At 31.2% G+C, this 26,444-nt stretch overlaps 1 protein-coding gene across 1 annotated transcript; it reads right to left on the bottom strand.

Annotated features, from left to right (window-relative positions):
• Positions 1 to 1,116: 1,116 nt before the first annotated feature.
• Positions 1,117 to 25,877, bottom strand: LOC127700756 (tetraspanin-36-like). The gene is made up of 8 exons (XM_052204407.1): positions 25,837 to 25,877; positions 19,970 to 20,106; positions 12,151 to 12,429; positions 10,674 to 10,748; positions 9,543 to 9,647; positions 8,633 to 8,818; positions 7,626 to 7,709; positions 1,117 to 2,409 (listed from the first exon to the last, which is right to left on the bottom strand). Exons 2-8 carry the CDS (start codon positions 20,027 to 20,029, stop codon positions 2,299 to 2,301), a joined length of 900 nt encoding a protein of 299 aa, XP_052060367.1. The 5' UTR covers positions 20,030 to 20,106; positions 25,837 to 25,877; the 3' UTR covers positions 1,117 to 2,298.
• Between the last annotated feature and the right edge of the window lie 567 nt (positions 25,878 to 26,444).

The following is a 26,444-nucleotide window of genomic DNA, read 5'->3' as shown; positions in this document are numbered from 1 at the left end:
GCATGATAATCAATGACGTCAGTGTTGTCCAATGAAAAATTAGTATGAAAACATCCGGAAAATATGTTGATAAAACTATTAACCGGGGTAATAGTGTTTGAAACTATTGACTGGCAAATAGTCTGTGGAATGAAAAAGCACAAATATTTCATTCTTTTTTATATAGAAAAAACATACTGAGGTATAATAATTCTTTATATTCTCCAATTTTAGATACTTAGCAAGATGATATGGCCAAAGTGTATACTGCAAAGAAAAAAGGTTCTATGATGCTTGCCAAAAACACGCTACACAAACATTCGACCAGCAATATATGCCATTGCACAATAAGTCAAATGTGCAAAGTTGACATTCATAATCGTTATTTTATTGGTTGGTCGTATTTCTTATCTACTATCAGAAAACTTTAAACTGAATGATGATTATTTTCGTGATTTGTTTAGCAGAACCTTTCAATTAAACACATGTTCCAATACATACATTTAGAAGACAGAAGACATGTGAGGTCAAGTAAAAGTGATTAAGTAAACAATTTTGGTACGATGTTTAGTTATCCTGAAAGAAAGATTTTTTTTTATTTTGTGTCACAAAGTTTCTTCATAAACAACCGAAACTTTCACAATTTTTAATAAGGATAAAAGGCGGTGTAAGTCAACCAAAATACCTTTCAAACTTGATTGTTTATTCTGATTTATGTTTCTATTGTTATATTTTTTGTTGCAAGTTTGGCGTGTATCAAACTACTATAAATGCACAATTTTTCAAAATTTGCCACTTTCATTGAGGTATTATAGATAGTCAAATACATATAATTTTCATATTGTTCTTTACATTTTGTATAGATTTGACGTCCGTTATAGTAATATTTTGAAAAAAGTACATCTATTTTTAATCTTAATCCACCACTCAAATGTTTTGTAAAATCGCAGTAGTTTACTCTGGAAAATAATTGTATGATGGTTTTTGTTTTTTTGGGAAGAAACATTGATTAAGGAAAACCACATATGCAAGTTTGCAATCACTCTTCTGACAAAGGTGTATTGGAATAATATATTCAGTGGATTTTTTTATGAAAAATGGTTGGTGATCGTCATTTCTGAAAAAAAATGCACAATATTTTCATTTTTTTTTTTTGGCGACCACATTGATTTTAGAGTACACACATAGGGCAATCGAATGATATATGATATAACCGTGTAGTTGTTGCGGCGATTAAATTAAGAAAATCCTTAACACTGGGCTATAACTGGTGTAAATAAATTTCTCAGTTCATATACAATGCCATACATAGCTATTTTAACACTGACAAGTACAAAAAGGCAGGTGTAAGTAATGCGTCACAATGAAACTAGTTTTATGTACCTTTACCACAAGTCAATGTCATTTTTCACTGGATTCAAGATATAAAGTGAAATGTCTTAACATGAAACAAAGGTTAATAGGATTATATAAATATATATATATATATATATATACAAGTCTAAATTGAAAACAACGTTCAAACCTATGATTGCGTTGGATAAAAACCGCAATTTTTATACGTGTGCATGCAAAACAAATTTATTGTTAGAGGGGTCTTAATACAGCACAAACAACATTTTCCAAAAGACCAAAAAAGTGAAAAAGTATATTTTAACAAAACGCATTTGACTAACAGGTCGAACAACAAATGTTCTTAAATCCTGCTGAATGCCATTGGCGATTGCCAAATAAACGGATCACAAGGTGTAATAAATGGATCTTAACTATAAATTTAATACCAAACATAAAACAATAAACTTGCGGCAAAGATGATATACCGCAAACAGAGGTGCAAAGATTTTTTGTACACCATATCCAGATTTCGACAATTAATGTCTCTTCAGTGATGTTAGGAATCGAAACGGTTATTGGAAGGCCACATAATTTACCTCAATTTAGGATAGACTCCTGAATTTCGAGGAGCCAAATAGGATGAACAGATCATATAAACCCGAAGGCAAATATAATACAAGCCCAAACGAAAAAATATAAACAAGTCTTAATTGAAAACAACGTTCAAACCTATGATTGCGTTGGATAAAAACCGCAATTTTTATACGTGTGCATGCAAAACAAATTTCTTGTTAGAGGGGTCTAAATACAGCACAAACAACATTTTCCAAAAGACCAAAAAAGTGAAAAAGTATATTTTAACAAAACGCATTTGACTAACAGGTCGAGTATATCTATTTCGTTGAACTATAGAAAACATAACAAACATCATGCAGTTTAAACGCACAGTTCTGGCTAGAAATAGGCAAAAATATATATTCAGAATTATGATCCATAATAAGCCTTTGTTTTCTTCAGTATAGGTTTAAATGGTTTGACTTTCCTTTTTTCTTTTGCATCTCTATAAAACTTTATTGAAGAAAGAAGCAATAGAATCTGTAATAAAAATATACACATTCGTTTTTATAAATGAAGTAAATAATAATAATGATATTTTTTAAATAAACAAAAATTACTTGTATGTGTGTATATAGGTATATTGTTAGTACTCAGTAGGTTTTGCGTGTAGACATATAACATCCAAGAGACTAATAATTGGTACATTAGAGTCGTATTTGTGGATTTATCTTGGAAAGCAAAATGTACATAAAATCGGTCTTAAAACGAACCAAATGCAAACCAATGAACTCCAGCACTTTAAGGAACATGGTTTTCATCCCTGGAAAAGTCACTTACTTTTTTACTTATAAAATTTAATCAAATATACATGTAAATTAATATAACTTCGATTAAAAACATACAAATCAAGGTGCCAAACAAAAACCAAGGAAATCAAATAAACCCAAAAAAGGATCGAAACCTCGTTTGTCGAAAGGATTAAAACAATCATTATAAATACCAGTGAAATATAAAAATAAGGAGACAGTTATGATTACCATGCCTATATTTTTGTACACCAGAAAGGCATTTCGTCTACAAAAGACTCATCAGTGACGCTCGAATTAAAAAAGTTAAAAAAGCAATATCACGTCGTGTATCAAAATACTTTAAACAGTGAAATAAGAAAGGATCAGCTGCACTTAGTGGGATCATCAAACCAAATAATTGTATGTTTAAAGAAATGGAAACGAGGCTGATTACGATGAAAATTGGAAGATTCATCTCAGTCTCGTGCGTTGTGTTAATTACACCCTGTTGCTCTATTAACATTGTATTGTGGTCCTGTCATGTGATGTTGTCGTTTTGGTGTTGTGTTTGACGTTGCCATAAAAGCGGGAGGTTTGGCATGCCACAAAACCAGGTTCAACCCACCATTGTTTTCTTAAAATGTCCTGTACCAAGTCAGGAAAATGGTCATTGTTATATTATAGTTCGTTTCTGTGTGTGTTACATTTTAATGTTGTGTTTTGTTGTGTCGTTGTTCTCCTCTTATATTTGATGCGTTTCCCTCAGTTTTAGTTTGTAACCCGGATTTGTTTCTATCTCTATCGATTTATGAGTTTCGAACAGCGTTATACTACTGTTGCCTTTATCTAACTGACAAATTACTTGTCTTGGCAGCTGTTTTCGAAATTTTATTTGACTCCAGTTATTTCACTTCATTTGCGGTCTTTTGTATAATATACACTAGAGGGTGAGAAATGCCTTCTGAGTGACAGTTTTAATTTGGTGTAAAAAAAAACATTCCATGGAAATGGTAATTGCTTTGTCTTCAGAAGATCATATGAGAAATAATTGTGGTACTTAAATTTAACAAATGTATTCATATAAAAGGTTTATATTTCATTTGCGATGCTTGTCGGAAAGATATAGATATAAAGGATACAACCGCATCCAAAGTCACTTGTGAAAAAGTGATATTTTTTTCATATCAATAATTTACGAAAATTTAACAATGGATCGAAATCAAACATTAAACGAGTTTATAAAATAATAGCTTCATCCAAGAAAAGGTTTTATGAATACAAAATGTGACAGAATACGCTCTTTCAAAATTTGCTTTATTTTGGCATGTGATTAATGTAGAAACATTGTTGAAGGCCGTTCGGTAACTTATAGTTGATAAATAAAGGCAACATTAGTATATATATGTTGCTTATATGGCAATGTTAAAAATACCGCTTAAGGTTGCACTTTGTAAATACAGCTGTTTCTCAAACCACGCCTCTTTTGGGAAGATATATAATATTCATAGATATGTTAATTTGTTAATGTACTGGTTCCCATTTATGATCTCTGTGTTTCATCTCATAGAGACATCACTTGGGAATGTAACCAGTATAGAAAAACATGGTAGCGCCTAAATTTTAATTCTTAGGAGTTCCAAATATGAAGGTAAGGGTAGTACAGAATTTTAGTATAAGTTTAAACTCTTAGAAGTTCAGGGCATATAAATGTTGAAAATATGCCGCACAGCCCTTTATTTTGACCTTTGAATAAAATAGTAGTGCATATAAACTTTCCGTTCTGGGATATTATTTTTCACGAAACTTCATAGTAAAAGTGTCACAGTTTTAGCCGCAAAGGGAGTTCCTACGGGAAATTGCATTGTCTATATTTACAGAATTGCAACCTTAAATGACAATATTACGTGACAGGAATACAGTACAAATAAACGCAAGAACACTCAGGACAGAGAAATGCATAAATAAATATTATACTGTACATTACAACATGTAAGCCACAGAATGAAAACGGACACTTCCCATGGATTTACGACAGTGCACCAGTACATCACAATAATTATGAACTGTGCCTACCTTTTAATTCCTTTGGTATCTGGGAGAGATGTGTCTCACTGGCAATACTACCACACCTTTTTTTTTATTCTAACCATGGAGATCTTGATTTTGTTGGAGAGAGATTTTAGCATGATTATTTGAAATTTCCAGAAATAGATAAACAATATAGTGTCTTAGGTTTTGAAGTTGTAACAGTCGTATTATAACTGTGACAACCTTTTTGGGGCGTTATTAAATTAGATTAAGGACTGAATCAAACACTTGTTGGATTAGACGAACAAGCATTCACTATTGGAACGAATTTTAGCAGCTGTCAGAACTTGACAGCTACTAGCATTCATGCAATGACTAACACTATGTGAACAGTTGTTTTTTCGTACAGTAGTGTAATGTAGCATACACATACGTCCAAAGGTTAGGTGACGCGTAAAACATTTACAGTCAGGAGTGAATATTATATAAGCCTCTGAGACAACAAGGACTTTTTCTATATTGGACCCTATCGAATAGTTCTATTAATATCAACAAGGCGACGTCATCAGTATTGCACATGTTATCTGTATTAGGGCTGATTTTATAAAACATGTTCAATGGGTACTTGCACTGAAGGTGAACAAACATAACTGTGAGTACTCTCCAATCGTACTTTCTTGTTTATTTGACCTGTTGATACTAATTGTAATGCTTTTTGTTATTTAATGTTTATTTATTCAGGGTTATATCTGGTCTATATACCAGCTTTGATAAGTGTTTGGTATTACTTTAAATGTTCACTTCTTCGTACTAATAACATCAAAATTATTTATTTTGTAAAAATATTTCCTTTCTCCATTTGAACTATACCCGTATACCTAACAACAAAATTATTTTCATTGATCTGTGCTTAAAGTAATTGCAAATGGCTGGTATTTTTGTTCAAGCATATTGTTTTTCTTAAATTGTTTAACATTTCACAGCGGTATGACATGTTACTTTAATTATTCTTCCCTAAGTTTATTTATTTTGTATTTACATTGTATCATAGATCAAATTTATTTTTTCAGTGTATGTTCACTGGTGTTAATATGTCTTTTGATTGAGTTAAGCCATTTCAATTGATATTTTATAGTGTGTCTTTCTTTGTTGTGATTTTACACTATTGTTTCAGATAAGGATGAAGGTTTGGTACCATTAAAACGTTTAAACCCGCTGCAATTGTTTGCACCTGTCCTAAGTCAGGAATCTGATGTTCAGTAGTTGTCGTTTGTTGATGTGGTTCATAAGTCTTTCTCGTTTTTCGTTTTTTATATAGATTAGACCGTTGGTTTTCCCGTTTGAATGGTTTTACACTAGTAATTTTTGGGGCCCTTTATAGCTTGCTGTTCGGTGTGAGCCAAGGCTCCGTGTTGAAGACCGTACTTTGACCTATAATGGTTTACTTTTATAAATTTTGACTTGGATGGAGAGTTGTCTCATTGGCACTCATACCACATCTTCTTATATCTATATGGTGTGCTGTAACATCACAGTCCCAGGTAAGGGGATGATTCGCATGCGCGCAAATCTATTCAACCCGGCCACATTATGTATGTGACTGTCACAAATCAGGAGCCTGTAGTTCAGTGGTTATCGTTTGTTACTGTATATTATATTTGTTTTTCAATAATTTTTTATACATAAGTCGGCCTGACTGTCACGTTAGTTTTCTCGTTTTAATTATATTATATATGACATTTTGGTGTCTTTCATAGCTTGCTTTGCGGTTTGTTTATTTTGGCTCTTTGTTGAAGGTCGTACGGTGACCTATAACTGCTAATCTTTTCCGTAATTTGGTATCTGGTGGTGAGTCGTCTCAATGACAAACATACAATATCATCTTATTTTTATTCCAATCTGGAAGATCTTGATTTAATAGAAGAGAGTTTTTAACATGGTCATTCAGAAGCAGAATGATGCTAACCAGAAAACAACATTGGATTTCTGATATAAACAAACATGGACTCTTCACTGGAATAATGGACTAGTGAAGAACATTGTTAACAGCAGAAGTGCAATTTGTTGTTGAAAAAAACAAGATCATTCACAATTTTCATAAATTAACAAAATCATGTAAAAATATTGCTTCTTAGTCAGTAAAAAAAAAAGAGAACCAAACTTTGTTTTCACGTTATTATACATCAAAACATATTTCCAATAGGCTAAATCAAAACTTACTATTTTCATTACAATTTACACGAAAATACCCACTAAAATGTACCTTGCATGAACCGAAATAGGCCTTTCCTGTATATAATAGAAGCTATATAGTTTTTAAGTGTTAGAAGAACTGTATTTGTATGATACTGACACAGCAATGACTTTGCATAAACCAGAATTGTGAATTTTCTTTATTTATCTAATATTTTTAATTCAGTTTACAGAACCTTGAATTATGAATTACACCGAAGGAAAATAATTTCCCACATTAGACTTGCAACTGAAAAGAACTATCACCCAGATGTTTCGATATTTAGTGGGACACAAGATTTTAAACTGATTTTTAAAGCCCTTATTTTGTGCTGTTACACCATTTTTTTCAGATTAATGAAGGGGTTTATCCCTTACTTAGTTGTTTTTCCACAATCACATTATTTATGTGCCCATCCCAAACCAATCTTTTTCGTTGATTACGTGATTATTGCACGTTATCAGATCCTATGAACCCTTCGGTATAGGCTAAAAATGCATTAAATAAATTACTAGAATAGAATTTAACACTAGTTTGTGCAATATAAAAAGGGGGTAGAATACTTTTGTACCCAGCAAGAGTTACTGTAAAGAGCAATTGTTAGATTCTCATTTTTGTGCCAATACATATATTTCTTGGTTTCATTTTTGTACACTTCGATAGTATTGATTAATGTATATGTACCGACACCTACAAGCACTTACCTGAAGAAGGAAAACATTACCAATCACGACATAGGTATACATTGAACTCTCTAACACTTTGTTCCAGATAACATCAAAACAACCCTGTAAATACAAGATTACAGCGGCATATGTGTAAATCATTTAGAACAATGAATCTGTTTTGAATCTTCCAAAATACAAAACTCCGAAACAGTGGTAATATCTTTGCTACACTACGTTGACCTATTTGTGAAAGTTAAGCACAGCAACGTCGCCGCTGTTTCGGAATTCGGAGTTTTTCATAGTGCTGATGTAACCCGATGAATCATCCCAAATTACACATTCGTTCTTAATTTCCATTTTTCTATTATATTTCTCGTGTTTGTACTTTATTCCAAATATTAAAATAAGTTACAAAAAATATTTGTTGAGTCGTAACTGCATCATTAAAAAGAACTCGACTAGCAAGTGTTCCAAATGATTCATTTGTGAGTTTTTTTTTAATAAAATTATTCCTTGCTCGTCGACAATATTGAAATATGATCTGTATTTCAATTTAATACCGGACTCAACACTGAAAGACACATCGATCTAGATACAAATTGTAATGCACATTAAAATCAACTTTCATATAATTAACGATAAGCAAGTTTGAACTTCAACTCCTCATAAAATATAATAAATCCAGAAAACCGTTGAATAAAAAATTTGTAGGAAAGTGAAAACAATATCATGTTATTGAACACAGGGGTCAAATTTATCGGAAAAGATTATAAAGATCGCCTATCAATTCTGAAGAAATGCGAAAGATACTAAAGGGAAGATGTATCTGTAAAGGCATTAAAATTGTGATCTGACCATGTTTATATTTCAAATATTATACCAATTGAGGATTTTTTAGTTGGGTACCATTTAATCAATTCCATTATTAATGAAAAATGGATCGCCTTGAATCGTTTCTTTTGTTGACTAGTATATTTATTTTTGCTTGATCGCTAATTCTTTTTTTAAGAAGAATTTTCAATCCTTATTGATATAGTAGTAACCTCAGTATAAATATCCTTTGAAGCCTCTCTGGCACATTTGACATCATTATCAGCGCCACCTGTGGGTAAACTGTTGCAACATATTAAAGGAGCATCAATCCGGGTGACAATAGAACCCGGAGTCCTATCCCAAACAGTTGCCTCGTTCTGGAAATCTTTGTATGTCTCCGTTCCGCAGCATTTATACTACAAATGAATCATAATTTTGTGAGCGATATTCAACGATTAAAGAGTTTAGCACGGTTAAACCCACAAGTATCGCGAAATAATTTATTTCTATGATAATGCAAATTTAATGTTTGAAAAGTAATTTCGCTTAGATTTTTGACATCCTCGGCAATCGTCGAGTTCAAAATCGAAGTAAAAAATAAATGTTATTCATAGTAAATACAGAAACCATTGAAACTAGTAATAAGCCAGATAGAATTGTGCATTGTAACTATTTTAATTGAAAACAATTGAAAACAACACGTTTAATAATTTCATGCGTCCGAAGCGCTTTTCTGGATTTACCTTCACCAGGAACGCTCAATGCCAAACATTTGAAATCCGAGGGATGTATAAAAACCCGAAACAGTTGAAGAACTATATGACAAAAATACCTAAAACAAATAGCCAAATTCATCTAAGGTCAACTTTGCCTGAGGGAGTTGAAACCTTAGTTTCTTTATAATTTCAAAATTTATAAACGGACAATTTTAGAAAAGTTTGTTATAAATCATGTCAGTTCCGAAGCACTGACTACTGAGCTGATGATACCCTCGGGGACTGAAATTGTCATACTGTCATGTCCATTGTTCTTCTTAAAATTTCATAGTTACTTTTATCATTTCACGATCATATATTTTTTACATTTATGAAATTGCTATATAGGAACAGATGTTATTTTTAATCATCTAAATATACAAACGTAGTCCATAATAAACATCCATCCTAGTGTCCTGTCATTGTTTCCCGCCAATCCTTGGAAGTCTGCTATTGTAAAGTCCATCTCCCTTTTAATTTGACCTTGAATCTTTAAAATAACAAGAAGCATAACAGTAAAAAGTTTATGTATTACATATGTTGTATCTATGACAGCGACCCCTTGGATATCGTCTTATTATTGGAAATTCATTAATAAGTGTAGTACTGATGAATCATTTGTTTAGGTCCTAAGGAAATAACATGACAACACATACGTATATAACAACATTTATTTAGTAATAACCTTTGATAATATTAATATTAAACCATACGAAAAATCAAAAGGACAACACTTTACTTGTTTGAGTTATATAAATATTAGAATGAAAGTATTTAATATCTGAGATTTAAAAAAAAATTGTTGCTGGTTAATTGAAGTTTGAGTTTTGATAAGTTTAAGATAAACCAGGAGCCAATTCATAAAAGAGTTTTCGTCGATATGTAGAACGCCTTTTCTCCAACTTCTATAAAAGACAGGCAAAAGATACCAAAAGGGACATTCTAATTCATAAGTCAAAAACAAACTGACAACGGCATAGCAAAAAAACGAAAACCGACAAAAAGACAAACAACATTATACAAAACACAACATAGAAAACTAAAGACTGAGCAACACGAACCCAAACTAAAACCTGGTGGATTAATGTAAACGATACTTTTATGTCCTGAGTAATGAGTCATATATAATTATTGTTAAATTTACCGTGTGTTATCGGTGGTGCAGTTTTATTTTATAAATGTAAATAATTATTTATACATTTGGTGCTCAAAACCGAAGGGTGTACAAGTACTTAAATACTTGATGAGCTACATATGTATATCACAAATTATTTTGAAACGTGGGCGGGAGGGAGGGGGAAGAGATGAAGGCAAAGTTTGGCCTGGGACTTCAAGAAAATATATGCATTATTCATATATGCAGCTCCATAAGGGGTAGGCGTTCCCCACTTAAACCCGTCTCTAGAATATACTACAAAACTATAGTTACAAAGAGAGAAGTTACCGAAATCTTATGTTAATAACTATATTTTAGATATTGTAACATTTAAATATCTAAGTGACTGTTTATACTTACAGTTAATGGTACTGTAAACATAAGCACTATGATTAGTACTTCCACAAACATTATAATACTCAGCACTATGATATACTGAAATTGAATATAAGATTTTATATTCCAAATTTAATTGTCGGAAAAAAAGAGGTATCATAAGAGCCATTGTTTGGCCCTTAGATCTGACATTGCAAAAGCAGCAATATTATTTAAACCTTTCAAAATGTTGTTAATCTTATTAATAAATGAACAGGTTGATGTATAATCTTAAAATTTTAGGTTACTTGTGATTTCACTATAAGTCATACACCTAAATCTAATTGCTTGATCTAAAATATTCAGTCTAGACTTCGAATGAAATATATAAAAGCCAAGGCCTTACCCAAAATATTATTTTGACTCATCAGTGACTCTCGAATATTTTAAAACGGACATATAAAGTATGAAGTTGAAGAGTATTGAGGACCCAAAATTCCGAAAGGTTTTGCCAAATATAACTAAGGTAATCTATTCCTGGGGTAGAAAATCTTTAGTATTTCGAAATATTCTAAATTTTGTAAACAGTTTCATTAAAATTATGACCATATCAACATATTTGTAAAATATGTTTTTGTAGTCCAATGTAATTTGTGGTGATGGCCTTTGCTCATATATTAAAATCAGTTAAAAGATTTCAAAATCAGGTTATTTGCAACTTTGCACTTCATGCAAAATGTTTGAACCCTTATGAAAATATGTAACACAAAATTCAAAAACATAAACATTGATGTCTGAAAGACATATTTGTATTATGAACATCGGAAGTGTTTTGTTTGATAGATTTATAATCGAAATCAAGGGATGAAAGGTGACATCATAACACATTCTTCTTTAATACTGAACTATATTGGTCATCGGTTAAGTCAAATTATTTTATTAAAATTAAAAGAAATAATAAAAATTTAATAAGGTGTTGGTTCAGATGGTCAATAATTTGAAAATTAGCGATTTTTCGGAAGAAGACGTGTGTCGCCTGCCGTCTTTAAAACATATTTGTAGAAACAGCAGAAACCGTTTTTTTTTGGTGTGTGAAACCCCATAAATCACTTATATATGTATCAAAATTTTAAATGAGGATGTTCGAACAACTTTATGGCCTAAAGAAAAATATGTGCAAGTTTTGTGGAATGGTGTCAATCTCTATTTAAGTTGTTGCGTATTAACAAACGTGATCCCTATGTGTGACAATAGTCGGACACTGTCAGGTGATATAAAAATGACATATTACCACTATACAGAAAAAAATCTGCAAGTGTAGATTTTGGCATTCACATACACATTACAGTGTATAGGAATTACAGACACTGGCATGCACTGAAATTTTAGTGTGAACAAAACAGAATGGTAAAAATTTGAATTTGTAAAAGTTTCGCATAAGCTAGGATAAGTGATTTTAACTTGCCGTGTTAACTGTCGATGCATATCTTAATATTGTAATGTGTTTAATTGGGATACTCACAATCAACAACAACAATCTAACTTTGTACCAGGCCCCACAACAGCCACTGAATGACAGAACGAACATGCAAAGTGCCACACCTATCATCGAATGCGCTAACCATCCGCCTAGGAGCTGAGTAAAACTAAATCTATCAATGTTGTTTACATCACCAATGCCAGTCGTTGTTATTAAATCACGGATGTTATCCTTTGTCTTGGTTTCCAATGCCTCGATAAAGTCCAAGTTTGCTCCAGTGTGAAACAGGATCCCAAATACCAGCAATACAATACTTCCGAACTGTGAGGAGACAAATGTTATATAATGAAAATCCAAAAAATCAGTCCTTGAACATTTGGTCAGTGGAGCAAAACATTTGACAAATGATAAGAAAAACAACGGCGTTGATTAATTGTTACTCTTTTCATTTCATATTTAGGAAACACAGTACTGTGTTTGAAGAGTTGCCAATGTCTATATATGACTTTGTTGTCGCAAATGGGTTTTATTACAAAAGCATAACAAATAAAACGGATATTTTCGACCGTTAAATCTCGAATGAATGATTGCAACTCTCCAAACATAGTAATGTTGTTCCTATTCTAATAAAAATCTAATTAAATGTTCAAAATGAAATGCCTATATATATCCGACTGTCAATCGTGCAATTAACGACAGATGTCACCCAATCAAAAGTGCTGTAACATACAATATAACATTTTAATCACAGATAGATGATGCTGTCTTTAGATCTGTCCATTCAAACTATTCTTAGTCTTCATACCTATTCATACTAGCTATATCATAATTCGTTAAACCTATCATATTAACTTTGTCAAAAGTGGAAATATATGTCCATACGAATTATGTTCAACATCATTATACCTGCCCATCCTTAGTATGTCCCTAGTCTTTATACCTGCTCATACTATGTCAAAAGTTGTATAACTAGCCATACTTACTTTGTCATAAGTTTTAATACCTGCCCATACTAATCATGTAAAAATTCTTATTGCATGGTCATTCTATTTCAAGCTATTATACCTGCCCAAACTTTGACAATGTCTTAATACTTGCCTATACTAATAATGTCAAAAGTCTTTATGCAAGTAGCCCATATTATGTCAAAAGTCTTTAGACAATTGCAAGTAGCCCATACTATGTCAAATTTATTTATACAAGCAGCCCATATTATGTCATAATTCTTTAGACAAGCAGCCCAAATTCTGTCAAAAGTGCTTATAAAAGCAGCCCATATTATGTCAAAAGTCTGTATATCTACCCATACCAACTATGTCAAACGTTGTAAACCTACTGTTTTTACTATGTCAAAAGTCTTTTTGTGGCGTTGATACATTCGTGTGACGCACAGTTTTTAATTCGTTTATGGTGTCCTGGTGTACTGTCGTGGATTCTTGGGTGGTGTCCGTTGTTATTCTGTGGTTTACATGTTGTAATGTACTATTATATTATTTATTTATGTGTTTCTGAGTCCTGAGTGTTTTTGCGTTTATTTGTACTGTATTCCTGTCACGTAATGTTGTCATTTTAGAGGTATTTTTAACATTGCCATATAAGCGGGAGATTTGGCTAGCCATAAAACCAGGTTCAACCCACCAATTTTTCCTAAAATTATCCTGTACCATGTCAGGAATATGGCAGTTGTTATCAAATAGTCCGTTTCTATGTATGTTGGCGTTTGTTTTTTGTTGAAGTTCAGTGTTTCTGTTGTTCCGTTGTTTTCCTCTTATAGTTGATGTGTGTGCCTCGGTTTTGGTTTGTGACCCGGCTTTGTTTTCGCTTAATCGATTTATGACTATTGAACAGCGGTATACTACTGTTGCCTTTATTTATACCTTCTAATACCATGTCAGAAGATTTATACCTGCCCATACTAAGATAAAAGTCTTAATACCTTCACATACTAACTATTTATATAGTCTTTATACATACCAATACGATTTATGTCAAAAGTCGCTATGCCTGTCCATATATTATGTGAAAAATAGTTATATCAGTCCGTTCTAACTATGTATAAAGTCTCTATGTCTGTCCATGTTAATTATTTAAAAAGTCTTTATATCTGCCCATACTATGTCAAAGGTCTTTACATCTGCCCATACTATGTCAAAGGTCTTTACATCTGCCCATACTATGTCAAAAGTCACTATACCTGCCCATACTATGTCAAAAGTCTTTATATCTGCCCATACTATGTCAAAAGTCTCTATATCTGTCTATATTATCATAAACGTCTTTATACCTACTATACTTACTGTATTAAAAGTCTTTATACCAACAGCTCAAACTATGTCAAAAGTGTTTATGTCTGCCCATACTATGTCGGAAGTCCTCATATCTGCTCATACTATCTCAAAAGTGTGTATATCTGCCCTAACTATGTCAAAAGTCTTTATACCTACCATTACTATGTAAAAAGTCTTTATACCTGCTCATACTATTTACGAAGTGTTTATATCTGCCCATACTATATCAAACGTCTTTATACATGCCCATAATATGTCAACAATCTTTATATCCGCCCATATATAATATGTCGAAAGACTCTATACCTGCCCATACTATGTAAAAAGTATCTTTACCCGCCCATTCTATGTCAATAGTCTTTATACCTGTCAATGATATGTCAAAAGTCTTTATCTCTGCCAATACTATGTCAAAAGTCTTTATACCTGTCTATGATATGTCAAAAGTCTTTATACCTGTCCATATAATGTTAAAAGTATTTATACCTACTATACTTACTATATTAAAAGTCTTTATACCTGTCCATATAATGTTAAAAGTATTTATACCTACTATACTTACTATATCAAAAGTATGTATACCTGTCCATATAATGTTAAAAGTATTTATACCTGTCCATATAATGTTAAAAGTATTTATACCTACTATACTTACTATATCAAAAGTCTTTATACCTGTCCATATAATGTTAAAAGTATTTATACCTACTATACTTACTATATCAAAAGTCTTTATACCTGTACATATAATGTTAAAAGTATTTATACCTACTATACTTACTATATTAAAAGTCTTTATACCTACAGTTCATACTATGTCAAAAGTCTATATCTGTCCATACTATGTCAAAAGTCTTTATCTGTCAATACTATGTCAAAAGTCTATATCTGTCCATACTATGTCAAAAGTCTATATCTGTCCATACTATGTCAAAAGTCTTTATCTGTCCATACTATGTCAAAAGTCTATATCTGTCCATACTATGTCAAAAGTCTTTATGTCGCTTATCTGAAGTTAAAAGTCTTTATACCTGCCCATATTACGTTTAAAGTATGTATACTTACTATTCTAACTATATCAAAAGGCTTTATACCAGCAGCCCATACTATGTCAAAAGTCTTTATCTGTCAATACTATGTCAAAAGTCTATATCTGTCCATACTATGTCAAAAGTATTTATCTGTCAATACTATGTCAAAAGTCTATATCTGTCCATACTATGTCAAAAGTCTATATCTGTCCATACTATGTCAAAAGTCTTTATCTGTCCATTATATGTCAAAAGTCTATATCTGTCCATACTATGTCAAAAGTCTTTATGTCGCTTATCTGAAGTTAAAAGTCTTTATACCTGCCCATATTACGTTTAAAGTATGTATACTTACTATTCTAACTATGTCAAAAGTCTTTATACCTACCATTACTATGTAAAAAGTCTTTATACCTGCTCATACTATTTACGAAGTGTTTATATCTGCCCATACTATATCAAACGTCTTTATACATGCCCATAATATGTCAACAATCTTTATATCCGCCCATATATAATATGTCGAAAGACTCTATACCTGCCCATACTATGTAAAAAGTATCTTTACCCGCCCATTCTATGTCAATAGTCTTTATACCTGTCAATGATATGTCAAAAGTCTTTATCTCTGCCAATACTATGTCAAAAGTCTTTATACCTGTCTATGATATGTCAAAAGTCTTTATACCTGTCCATATAATGTTAAAAGTATTTATACCTACTATACTTACTATATTAAAAGTCTTTATACCTGTCCATATAATGTTAAAAGTATTTATACCTACTATACTTACTATATCAAAAGTATGTATACCTGTCCATATAATGTTAAAAGTATTTATACCTGTCCATATAATGTTAAAAGTATTTATACCTACTATACTTACTATATCAAAAGTCTTTATACCTGTCCATATAATGTTAAAAGTATTTATACCTACTATACTTACTATATCAAAAGTCTTTATACCTGTACATATAATGTTAAAAGTATTTATACCTACTATACTTACTATATTAAAAGTCTTTATACCTACAGTTCATACTATGTCAAAAGTCTATATCTGTCCATACTATGTCAAAAGTCTTTATCTGTCAATACTATGTCAAAAGTCTATATCTGTCCATACTATGTCAAAAGTCTATATCTGTCCATACTATGTCAAAAGTCTTTATCTGTCCATACTATGTCAAAAGTCTATATCTGTCCATACTATGTCAAAAGTCTTTATGTCGCTTATCTGAAGTTAAAAGTCTTTATACCTGCCCATATTACGTTTAAAGTATGTATACTTACTATTCTAACTATATCAAAAGGCTTTATACCAGCAGCCCATACTATGTCAAAGGTGTTTATATCTGTCCAAACTATGTCAAAAGTCTTTATTCTGCCTATATTATGTTAAAAGTCTTTATACCTACTATAGTTACTATATTAAAAATCGTTATACATTTGCATACCAACTATGGCGTTTGAACTTATACCTGCCCATACTTACTAAATGTGTCTAAACTCTATTTTATTGATAAATTCAATAACACTTACCGTTACCTTGATGATATTTTTCCTTTGAGTGATTAATAATTCTCTATACTAACAGCAATAATTTTTTTCTTTTACTATATTTGTAAATTTTCAGTTTCACGTGAGGGAAATTAAAACAAAAATATACTGTACAAGAGACGATTTTCGTTCCCTATTGTTAATTTTCCTTTTTTGAACGGTGATGTTCCCTTTGACCCATGTTACGGTGGAATATATTTCCCAAATCGTTCTCTGTGCACTCTTCTGTATCGGCTTTTTAGGTTTTAATGAACTGAAATAACTGGTAATTTATTATTCGTTTCCATAAAGTACTGAAAACTATTGCTTAATTCTTTCAAAAAACATACAAAGATTTTGATTTGAAGTCCAAGATTCCTATCGTTACAAACATTGATTTTGTTTTTGATAAATTGAAACAAACGAAATAAGTATTACTCTACATGTATGAAAACTTATGGTCCTACGTCGTATCTATATTGTGTACTTCTATTTTGACATTGGATAAGGTCATGCTCAGACAGTTAATGACGTCGTCACACTTAATCCGTTGGATGTAACCTGAAATGTACTTAAGTCTGAGAGAACATGATTTATTTATTACTTTTTTTCATGCTTTGGTCTAGTTTCAGTAACTTCAAGTACGATAAGTTCGATTCTTTGTGTCTTTTATCTTTTGTTAGTTGCGTTTGAACATCGTACCGTTCTGATGAGTCAAGCCATCTCCAACTGATTTTTACAGTTTGTTCGTATGCTGTTATAACATAGTTTAAGTATAGGGGAGGCTTTGACCTCACAAACATGTGAAACCCCGCCACTCTATGTGTATGCCAGTAAAAGCAGGCCGTTAGTTTTTTCATTCGAATTTTTTCACATTTTGTTCATGTCTGGGCCTTTTATATCTGACTATTCGGTATGGGTTGTGTTCAATCGGATTAAAAAAACAGTTCATGTGTTTAAGCTTTGCTTAGAAGGATCCGGCAACACTCCGTTATAGTAATTATTACATCAGCCAATGAAATTTCAGCCTTCAAATTTTTGAAGGTGTGTATTAATCCGACAAAACCAGAGGATCCCGAAAGGTCTTTAAAACAGAAAGTATAATGGGGTTTTGCTCATTGTTGAAAGCCGTACGGTGATCTATAATTGCTTAAATCCATTATATTTATACTTTGTTGACTAGTTTTCTCATCGCAATCATACTACATCTCCTTATTTTATATTACTATGTTAAAAGTCTTTATACCTACTATACTAACCATGAAAAAAGTATGCATACCTGCCTATACTATGTCAAAAATCTTTACACGCGACCATACTATGTCAAAAGATTTTATTCCTGTCCATAATAATCAACCCGTAGAACATTGCCGACGGCATACTGAATATTTTACGGAGAGAACCAACCTAATCCACCCGTGCATTATTAGCGGGAATTTGAATCATTCGACGGATTGTATTCAACAAGTCTACAAGTTTAAAATTAAAACTGCTACTATTATTTAAGTCTGTTTGACTTTTTGAAATAACAATATTTTTTTTTTATGTGTACTGTCTTTCACACGTATACAACTAGTTTTATAAAATTGTACAATTGAATAGATGCACGTGTACACTGCCGAATTTGCAGTATTTTTTTTCATTTTTCTTATTCATACAGTTGTAAATTGATTCTAATGTTCTGTAATTGTATTTTGTAGATTGTTGTATTTATGTTTCTATTGCATTATTAAACGACTGAATTTTTCAAACTGACATCCCACAGAATATTTGTGTTGTGTGTCATTGAGCCTTGTAAAGAAAGGAAATGCTTTATGTTGGGTTGAACCAGTGAAAAAGAACAGTAACATTTGTCGGAAAGCATTACTTTTCCAGGAACCAGGAACAGTAGTGTAACTTCTGGGTTTGACTCGTCTGATTGACACGAAGAACATAACAACTAACAGATACTCAAAAGAAACAAAGCACCGATTTGACAGACTAGCAGTTACTTAACAGTATAGTTGAAAGCTCACTACAACTAATAAATAAATCATGTTTTACCAGATTAACATATCAATCAGTGCACATCCAATGAAATTATTGTAAAAAAAATCATAAACAGCCTGAGAAGTAACACGACATTGTACAATGCATAATTAAAAGTATCATCATGCATAACTGTATAGCAATTAAGCATGTTTTAATTTATTATAAACAAAATCAATGATGGTACAAATGTATGAATAACTCTTACTCCTGAGATAACATAGAATTGAAGTCTTTGTTAACCGAAATTTCTAGTAATTCTTACCAAAGATAAATTCCATTACACTTTAAGGTCACAAACCTTTTTCGCACATCTTTTAATGCAACTTGAGTGTCTTGACATTTTTTCAGAATATACTTGTTTTTGTTTTTCTGAATTTGAAAGGAGCGCTTAGAAGTCAATGTGGTTTTTTTTACCCTTTATAACAGTCATTCATAAACACCTATTCTTACTTATGGGGATTTATTCTATTTAGTCTAGTAAACAAAAACAGGCGACATGCTGTTATTGTCAATGAGAACTATCCATACAACAGTCTCGAGTTGTTTTTATGAATGAGTTCTACCAGTAGACCCGAGGTTGATCGGCGTAAACGACGCCATCGAACAATCGGTTCTTAATTCGACGTAATAACATATACACTGTGACACAAGAAATTTACGTGAAAGTGCATGAATTCGAGAGTGGTCTATTAACGATTACAGGTCACTGTATGACCTTCAACTATCTTCACCTCATGCACCAATGCCACTTATTCTAATTGGCGTTATCGAGTTATTTTTTCTGTTTCTGTGCTATTTTTTTTTTCTCCTTACTTGAAATAATTTTATTTGTTTCCTTCTTATGAATGTGTTTTCTTTTTATTGATTAATATATCTTATCAATACTATTAGTATCATGACATGATTATTATTATTATAAATATGAATGTAGTTTTTTGTGATGTCCTATGCTTAATTGGAATACTCACCAGTAATATGAAATTCAAAGCAACAATGAAAAACTTCAGTCCCTTTGTAAAAGAATCCATCTTTGCAGTTTTCTTTTTTCAAGAAAAAGGAAGATAGCTCAGCGCTTCATGCTATACTTCAAAGATTTCAAAAAAAACTGAAATGCAAATATATGTCTTTCTTATTTCAAACTTAAACAACAGCTTTTCATCTTGTGTAGGGGACTGGAGTATCTTTTTTAAACAAATTGCTTGTTTCTTAAACCAAAAATTGTGGATATACTATTTCAAAAGTAAAGTGAAAACAAATGTTTGATTCTGTTGAAAAGTAGTTTAAAAGAAATATAAACACATTGGTCTTTTTTTCTTGTTCCTGTATGTTTATCAAAAACTAGAAAAATTACTATATTCTATGTATTCTAATTTGAAGTGTCGAAGTGTACCTTTATTCATGTGGTTTAACCGGAAGTTTGAAGAAACTTGAAAAACTTAAATTATACAGAGTCTATAAGTATGGCAGTTAAAATATTTTTTAGACTATATTTTATAAATATCCGTAAATTAAAAATATTCTTCAGATTCCCTGCCTCGGTTGAATCAAAGGCCATGCTTTGTTTATGCTATATAATTAGTTTTGCAAACAAATTATGTTTGATATGGCCATTTGTGGTCACATATATCAATTTCGACATGTTAATCACTTTATAGTGTTAAAAAGTGACGCATCTTCAATATTTCTTTTTTATATTAAATAAGAACACAAGGTTGCCACTGCAAGTCTTACTTTTCCCCCGATTAGAACCAATTGAAGATGAGTATATAGCACATTCAGACATGATTTCTTCGCGGTATACTAGTAAATAACATTAGCCTAAAAGATTTACAGAAGATTAAATTCCTATTGTTGCAATGAACATTTTATGCCACCAGTGCCACCAAGGCATCCGATGAAATTTAAATGAGGTTTTTGTAAAGAGTTTTCTCATAATCATCACTATAGTTTACATGGAACTATGGGCTGAAAAGTTTGTATATGGTATATATATATATAAGGTAAATATTGAATTTTGAAAAATAATCAAACCAAAAGTCATCAAATTTTACCCCTTAAGGTAGCACAGATTTTATACTTCCAATTCCCCAGTTTTAAAACTTTCTTTATAATGCTTGAAAATTTATAAAAGTGGTATTTATGGATAGCTAACAGATTACTCTTTCAAATTAATGCAATGTTAGTATTATACAACAATTATGTAATCAATTATAATGTTAACTGTGTCTACAAAATTTTATAAGAAATTTCCACCTTCAATTGAAATTAGCTTCTTCATGGTAACCCCTAGAGGGTTGATTTTATTATATGTTGTTCCTAGAGCCATTATCTACAAAAGGGTGTCTCAGATTTCGGATAGAATGTATAGATAAAATTTTACACCTAATCAAACATTATCTACTTTTATGTGGTCAGGATGTTTACACTAATTACAGATTTATGAGAGAATGGAATACCACAGCGATAATTTGAGACACCCTTTTGTAGCTCCTGCTGTGTTGATTAAGATTTCGTTACAATTTCCTGTATAGTTATAGAGATGAAAGAGCTAAATTCATTCAAGTGAACTGACCAAGATTTTGCCATTAATTGCATGATAATTGATTACATAATGATTGCATAACAAAAATATTGCATTCATTTAAAAGATTAATCTTTTATCTATCTATATATACCTCTTTTATTAATTTATATGCATTTTTAAGAAAGTAACAGCATTTCAAAGGTTGGAGATTGGAAGTAAAAAAATCTTTGTATTGTGCTACCTTAAGACAAAAGTTTTTTTTATATAATTTCGTCTAGGAACGCTGTAGTATTTTTTTGGTTCAAAATACTAGGTAGAATTGTGGTGATATTTTATTTTAACGAGACATGTTTTTGTGATTTGTTGATTAAAAACTGCTTTTTAAATACTTTGGTTTGAGAACTTCATCCGTAGTTATCACTACAAACCAGTAAAAGTCTGAAATGGCCTATATCTGTACTCGACTGTACTGATTTTTACTCGACCAGTCAAAATTGGTCTGAATTTTACTCGACATTACTCGACCCCAGTCTGAACCATACTCGACTGTACTGATTTGTACTTGACCCTTATCTTTGCCATTGAAAATAGTCTGAACTATTACTTGACCAGTTTGAAACTGTCTTAACCCATTCTCGACCTGTACTCGACCTATTTTTTTCAGTCTAAACCATACTCGACCAAAGGTCTGAACAATACTCGACCAGTCTGAACCATACTTGACCAAATAACCTCTACTTTTTCTAAATTTTAACTGTTAAAATAAATTTCTTTTTAACTGACATGACAACAGCCACAATAAAATAAAGATGTATTATAAAAACAGATTTTTACATTCTTTAATACATGATTCTCAGATTTATCAAATAGAGATAGTTAAATCAAATTATCTTATGTAATAATTTAATTATATTAATTTTAAAGTTTTTGAGTTTTGTTAAAAAAAGATTTTCTTTTACCTAAAAACCACACCTATACTGAGGGTAATTAAACCTTATTAAGGTGCTTCTTGTTTGGCATGTGTTTTTTTTTAAATTAATTTCCCTTAATTTCTAAATAAAAAATACATAGGTTTCATGGTTACATACACAAAATGTACAATAGTTATATAATTATCTTTTTAATGAGGTAACAACAGCCAACAAAATCACTGAAATTGTTTTACCTTATTTTAGAAATATATCTATTATTATAATTTGGGATATATTAATTATATACTATATATATCAAAAAGGGATAAAAAATAAAGAAATTAATAAAATTGTTCTTCTGATTAGTGGTGAAGTATAAAGTAATACCTCCTGCTTGGGGCAAACTCATGAAAAAGATCACACCTGGTCAGAGAGTATTAAATTCTAAATAACATTCATTCAAAATTGCAACATCCTGTGAAACTTAAATCACAAGGCCTCTTGAATTCACTAGATAAGTAATACACGAGTTTAAGAAAAATAGGGCTTTCTTTTAACCTGTAAAACATACATGTACTGAGGTAATTAAACCTTATTAAAGTGCTTCTTGTGTGCCATGTCTTTAATTTTGACAAAAATTATTTAAATTTAATTGAAATAAATTTTTACTGTAACTTTGGAACACATTTCCTTTTTTAAAAGTTTATCACAGGATTACTATGGAAGTTCTATTATCATGATTATATTAAATTCTTGGTTTAACAAAACAAAGGTGTCATTTTTTAAATTTATCAAGTTGCTTTATATGCTATTTTATATATATTTTAATAAAAAAAAATGTTCACTGCATTATTAACTAAACTCAACTGACACCATAAATCTCTACTAGGCTTAAGTAAATGGTGAAAATTGTCCAGTAACCATAAAATATAACATTAAAAATATTAGTCACAATTCAGTTTTGAGATTATTTGATCAGCTTGTTTTATTTTTATTTTAAAGGTGATATATATGTATGTATATAAGTGTTGATGAATATGGTGTTGAAGTTATATTATGTTTATTGTGAAATTTTGGTTTCAATGCTATATTGAATACATTTTTAATTTCAAATTGTTGTTCAAATTTCTAGCCAGGGGAAATAGCTGTTGTTAAAAACAGTTCCTAAATTGATGAAATATAATAGATAGATACAAAAAATAGGTCTAGGTTGGTTAAGACTTTGTCGAGTATGGTTCAGACTAGGTCGAGCATGATTCAGACTAGGTCGAGTATGGTTCAGACTAGGTCGAGCATGGTTCAGACTAGGTCGAGTATGGTTCAGACACGTATAAAATGGTTAAGTATGGTTCAGACTACAGTCGAGTATTATCAAGTAAATTTCAGACCAATTCAGACTGGTCGAGTAAAAATCAGTACAGTCTAGTACAGATATAGGCCATTTCAGACTTTTACTGGTTTGTAGTGTATGTAGCTTTGACTTTTGTATTCCAGCATACTCACACATTGTGACTGCTAATCTGTCAAATGTGATACACAATGTACTGACCATTGTACAGCATCAGTATCCTTCGAATAACAGTTAGCATGAGAACGCAATCCTTGGACTATAAAACTGCTTGAGGTATGCTTATATTGTTTGTTTACACAATTTCTAATTACCTTTCATAAATGGCAGTCTAGTAAGATATAAATCCTTAAATTTGCAACAGGACGATATTTCCATTTAAAAGTCAATATTACGTATGCCAAGATTGAAACTAGTAACTTGAAGGCTGTGCGGTAAGCTATAGTTGTTAACTTCTATGTAATTTTGCACACATGAGTTAGCAGGTTCCCCAAAGTGTTAAACAACTCAATTGGAACGAATATGGGGGTGAAAAGAGACGACCAAATTGAAATTTTACTTACAAAATTCATAAACAAGGTCTGTACAACACTTGCTATAAATATAGAAATAAAAAGATGTGGTATGATTGCCAATGATTGTCTCTGTAGGAGAGTTGTCTCATTGGCAATCATACATCAACTTCTTATTTCTATATTGACAGTAATTGTTGACCAGACATTGTTTATGAATTGTGTTAGTCAAATTTCAATTCGGTCATCAGAATCGCTTTTTATCACTAAGTTCGTTCCATTTAAGCTGTTTAACACTTTGGGGAACCTGCTAAATCATGCGTGCACATTCCAAACCAGAAACCAGTAATCCAGTATAGGACCTGTTTTCGTAATCATTTGCTATTCGCCATTAATTTTTTTCAATAATTACAACAGGTGTTATTCGATTTATTTCCTTTATGATAAAGGATGAAAGGATACCAAGGAAGTAATGAAATACCATTAGTTGAAAGGAAAAACTTAAACAACACCATGGACCAAAGAAAAACGACACCACGACAAAAAATAATCCACAAAAGACCTCACAGATTTAAGACACACGAACCACATCAATACCAGCAATGAACAATAGTGCTAAAGAAGGGTTCAATAGTTTACTTGTAAGTAGCAACCCTCTTTTAAGGAAATAATGATAGGAAACTAAAGCCCGGGAAAATAGTATCAACTGGGATATGTATATTCATGGGATGTTGCTTTTACGAAATATAAATAACTTGAATCTGAATCTGAGTGATAAAGTCTGAAAGCTTGATAATTCAAAGTATAGGCAATCTTCAATTTCCAGTGTCAGTGTAAAAAATAAGAATATGTGGTATAATTGGCAATGAGACAAACTGTATGTTGACCTCAAATTTTTTTTATTAGTTTTATTGTGTTTTGGGGTTGCTTGTTTATTGGTGTTTATCTTATATTTTTATTCATACAGTAAAATGAGTTCCCAATAACTCTCTAAGTCATTTACTCATAATATGAAATTATGTAAATGCGGGTAATACAAATTTAATTGCCATATTATTAACATTAGGGAGCTACCATTTGATTTTTATGGGGGGCTAGGATGCAATTTGAAAAAAATAGGCAGGACAGGAGTTTTGAGTAAAAAAAAAAAAAAAGGATAAGACACTTTGCAAAAAAAAAGGCAGGATGACAATTTATGTAAAAAAAAAAGGCAGGACCGAATAGAGTGAAAAATGAAAAGGCAGGACAGAGATTACAACTAAAAAAAAATGCAGGACAAAATTTTTCATCCTAGCACCCCCATAGAAATCAAATGGCAGCTCCCTCATATAAACTACCAAGGTAAACATAATATCAAATAACAGACATGGCGACATTAATTTTTAATAGTTATATTGAGTTCAATGTTGAAGTATATTATATTTCAAAGATACATTGAGTGTAATCAAGAACTTATATCGCGAACCTATGTCGTTTCACTTATTATTTCTTTTTTTTCTTGTAAAAGGTTACTGAAAACAATAAATAAAATAAAACATACCATCAGATCATCTCCTCTTACAATGTAATTATGGTCTAAGGATTCTTTTATTTTGCAAAATAGAATATAAAACAATGCGCATTGACAATAGAGATTTGATGTAGAGCCAATGTGTTTTAAATGAGAACAGGTCAATTGAAATAATTAAAATATCCAACGTCGATTAAATGTCTTTGGCAATTGTTTATTCAAAGTATAATATTTAAACTACAATTGCAGTATTTTAAATATGCACTGGTAGGTTACATAGTCTCTCTCTCTCTCTCTCTCTCTCAATTTTTTTTTAAATGCAATTGCTCTTTATTCGAACTTTGGAAATAGAAAGAAAAGAGAGTCTGGCCGATCTTTTAATCTGTTTCGTAGCTAATATATATTTATCTGTACTGTTTTATTCTGAAATTTAATATTCACGCATAAATATTCAATTGGATGGTTCCTCAACCTGTTTTTTAACTTTTTAATACGGGAACCGCGAAGAGGACATTACAATGAGCTGTTGCAATAGAAGTCTTTAAGAAGACAAGTTTTGGTGAGGTATTATATCAAACAGAAAATAGTAAAATTATCTATCTTAAATCAGTATTTCATAAATGTGGTGTTATCTATAA

The sequence above is a fragment of the Mytilus californianus genome, unplaced genomic scaffold, assembly GCF_021869535.1.
Source record: "Mytilus californianus isolate M0D057914Y unplaced genomic scaffold, xbMytCali1.0.p SCAF_5, whole genome shotgun sequence".
NCBI lineage: Eukaryota > Metazoa > Mollusca > Bivalvia > Mytilida > Mytilidae > Mytilus > Mytilus californianus.
This window is presented reverse-complemented; position numbering and strand designations above follow the sequence as displayed.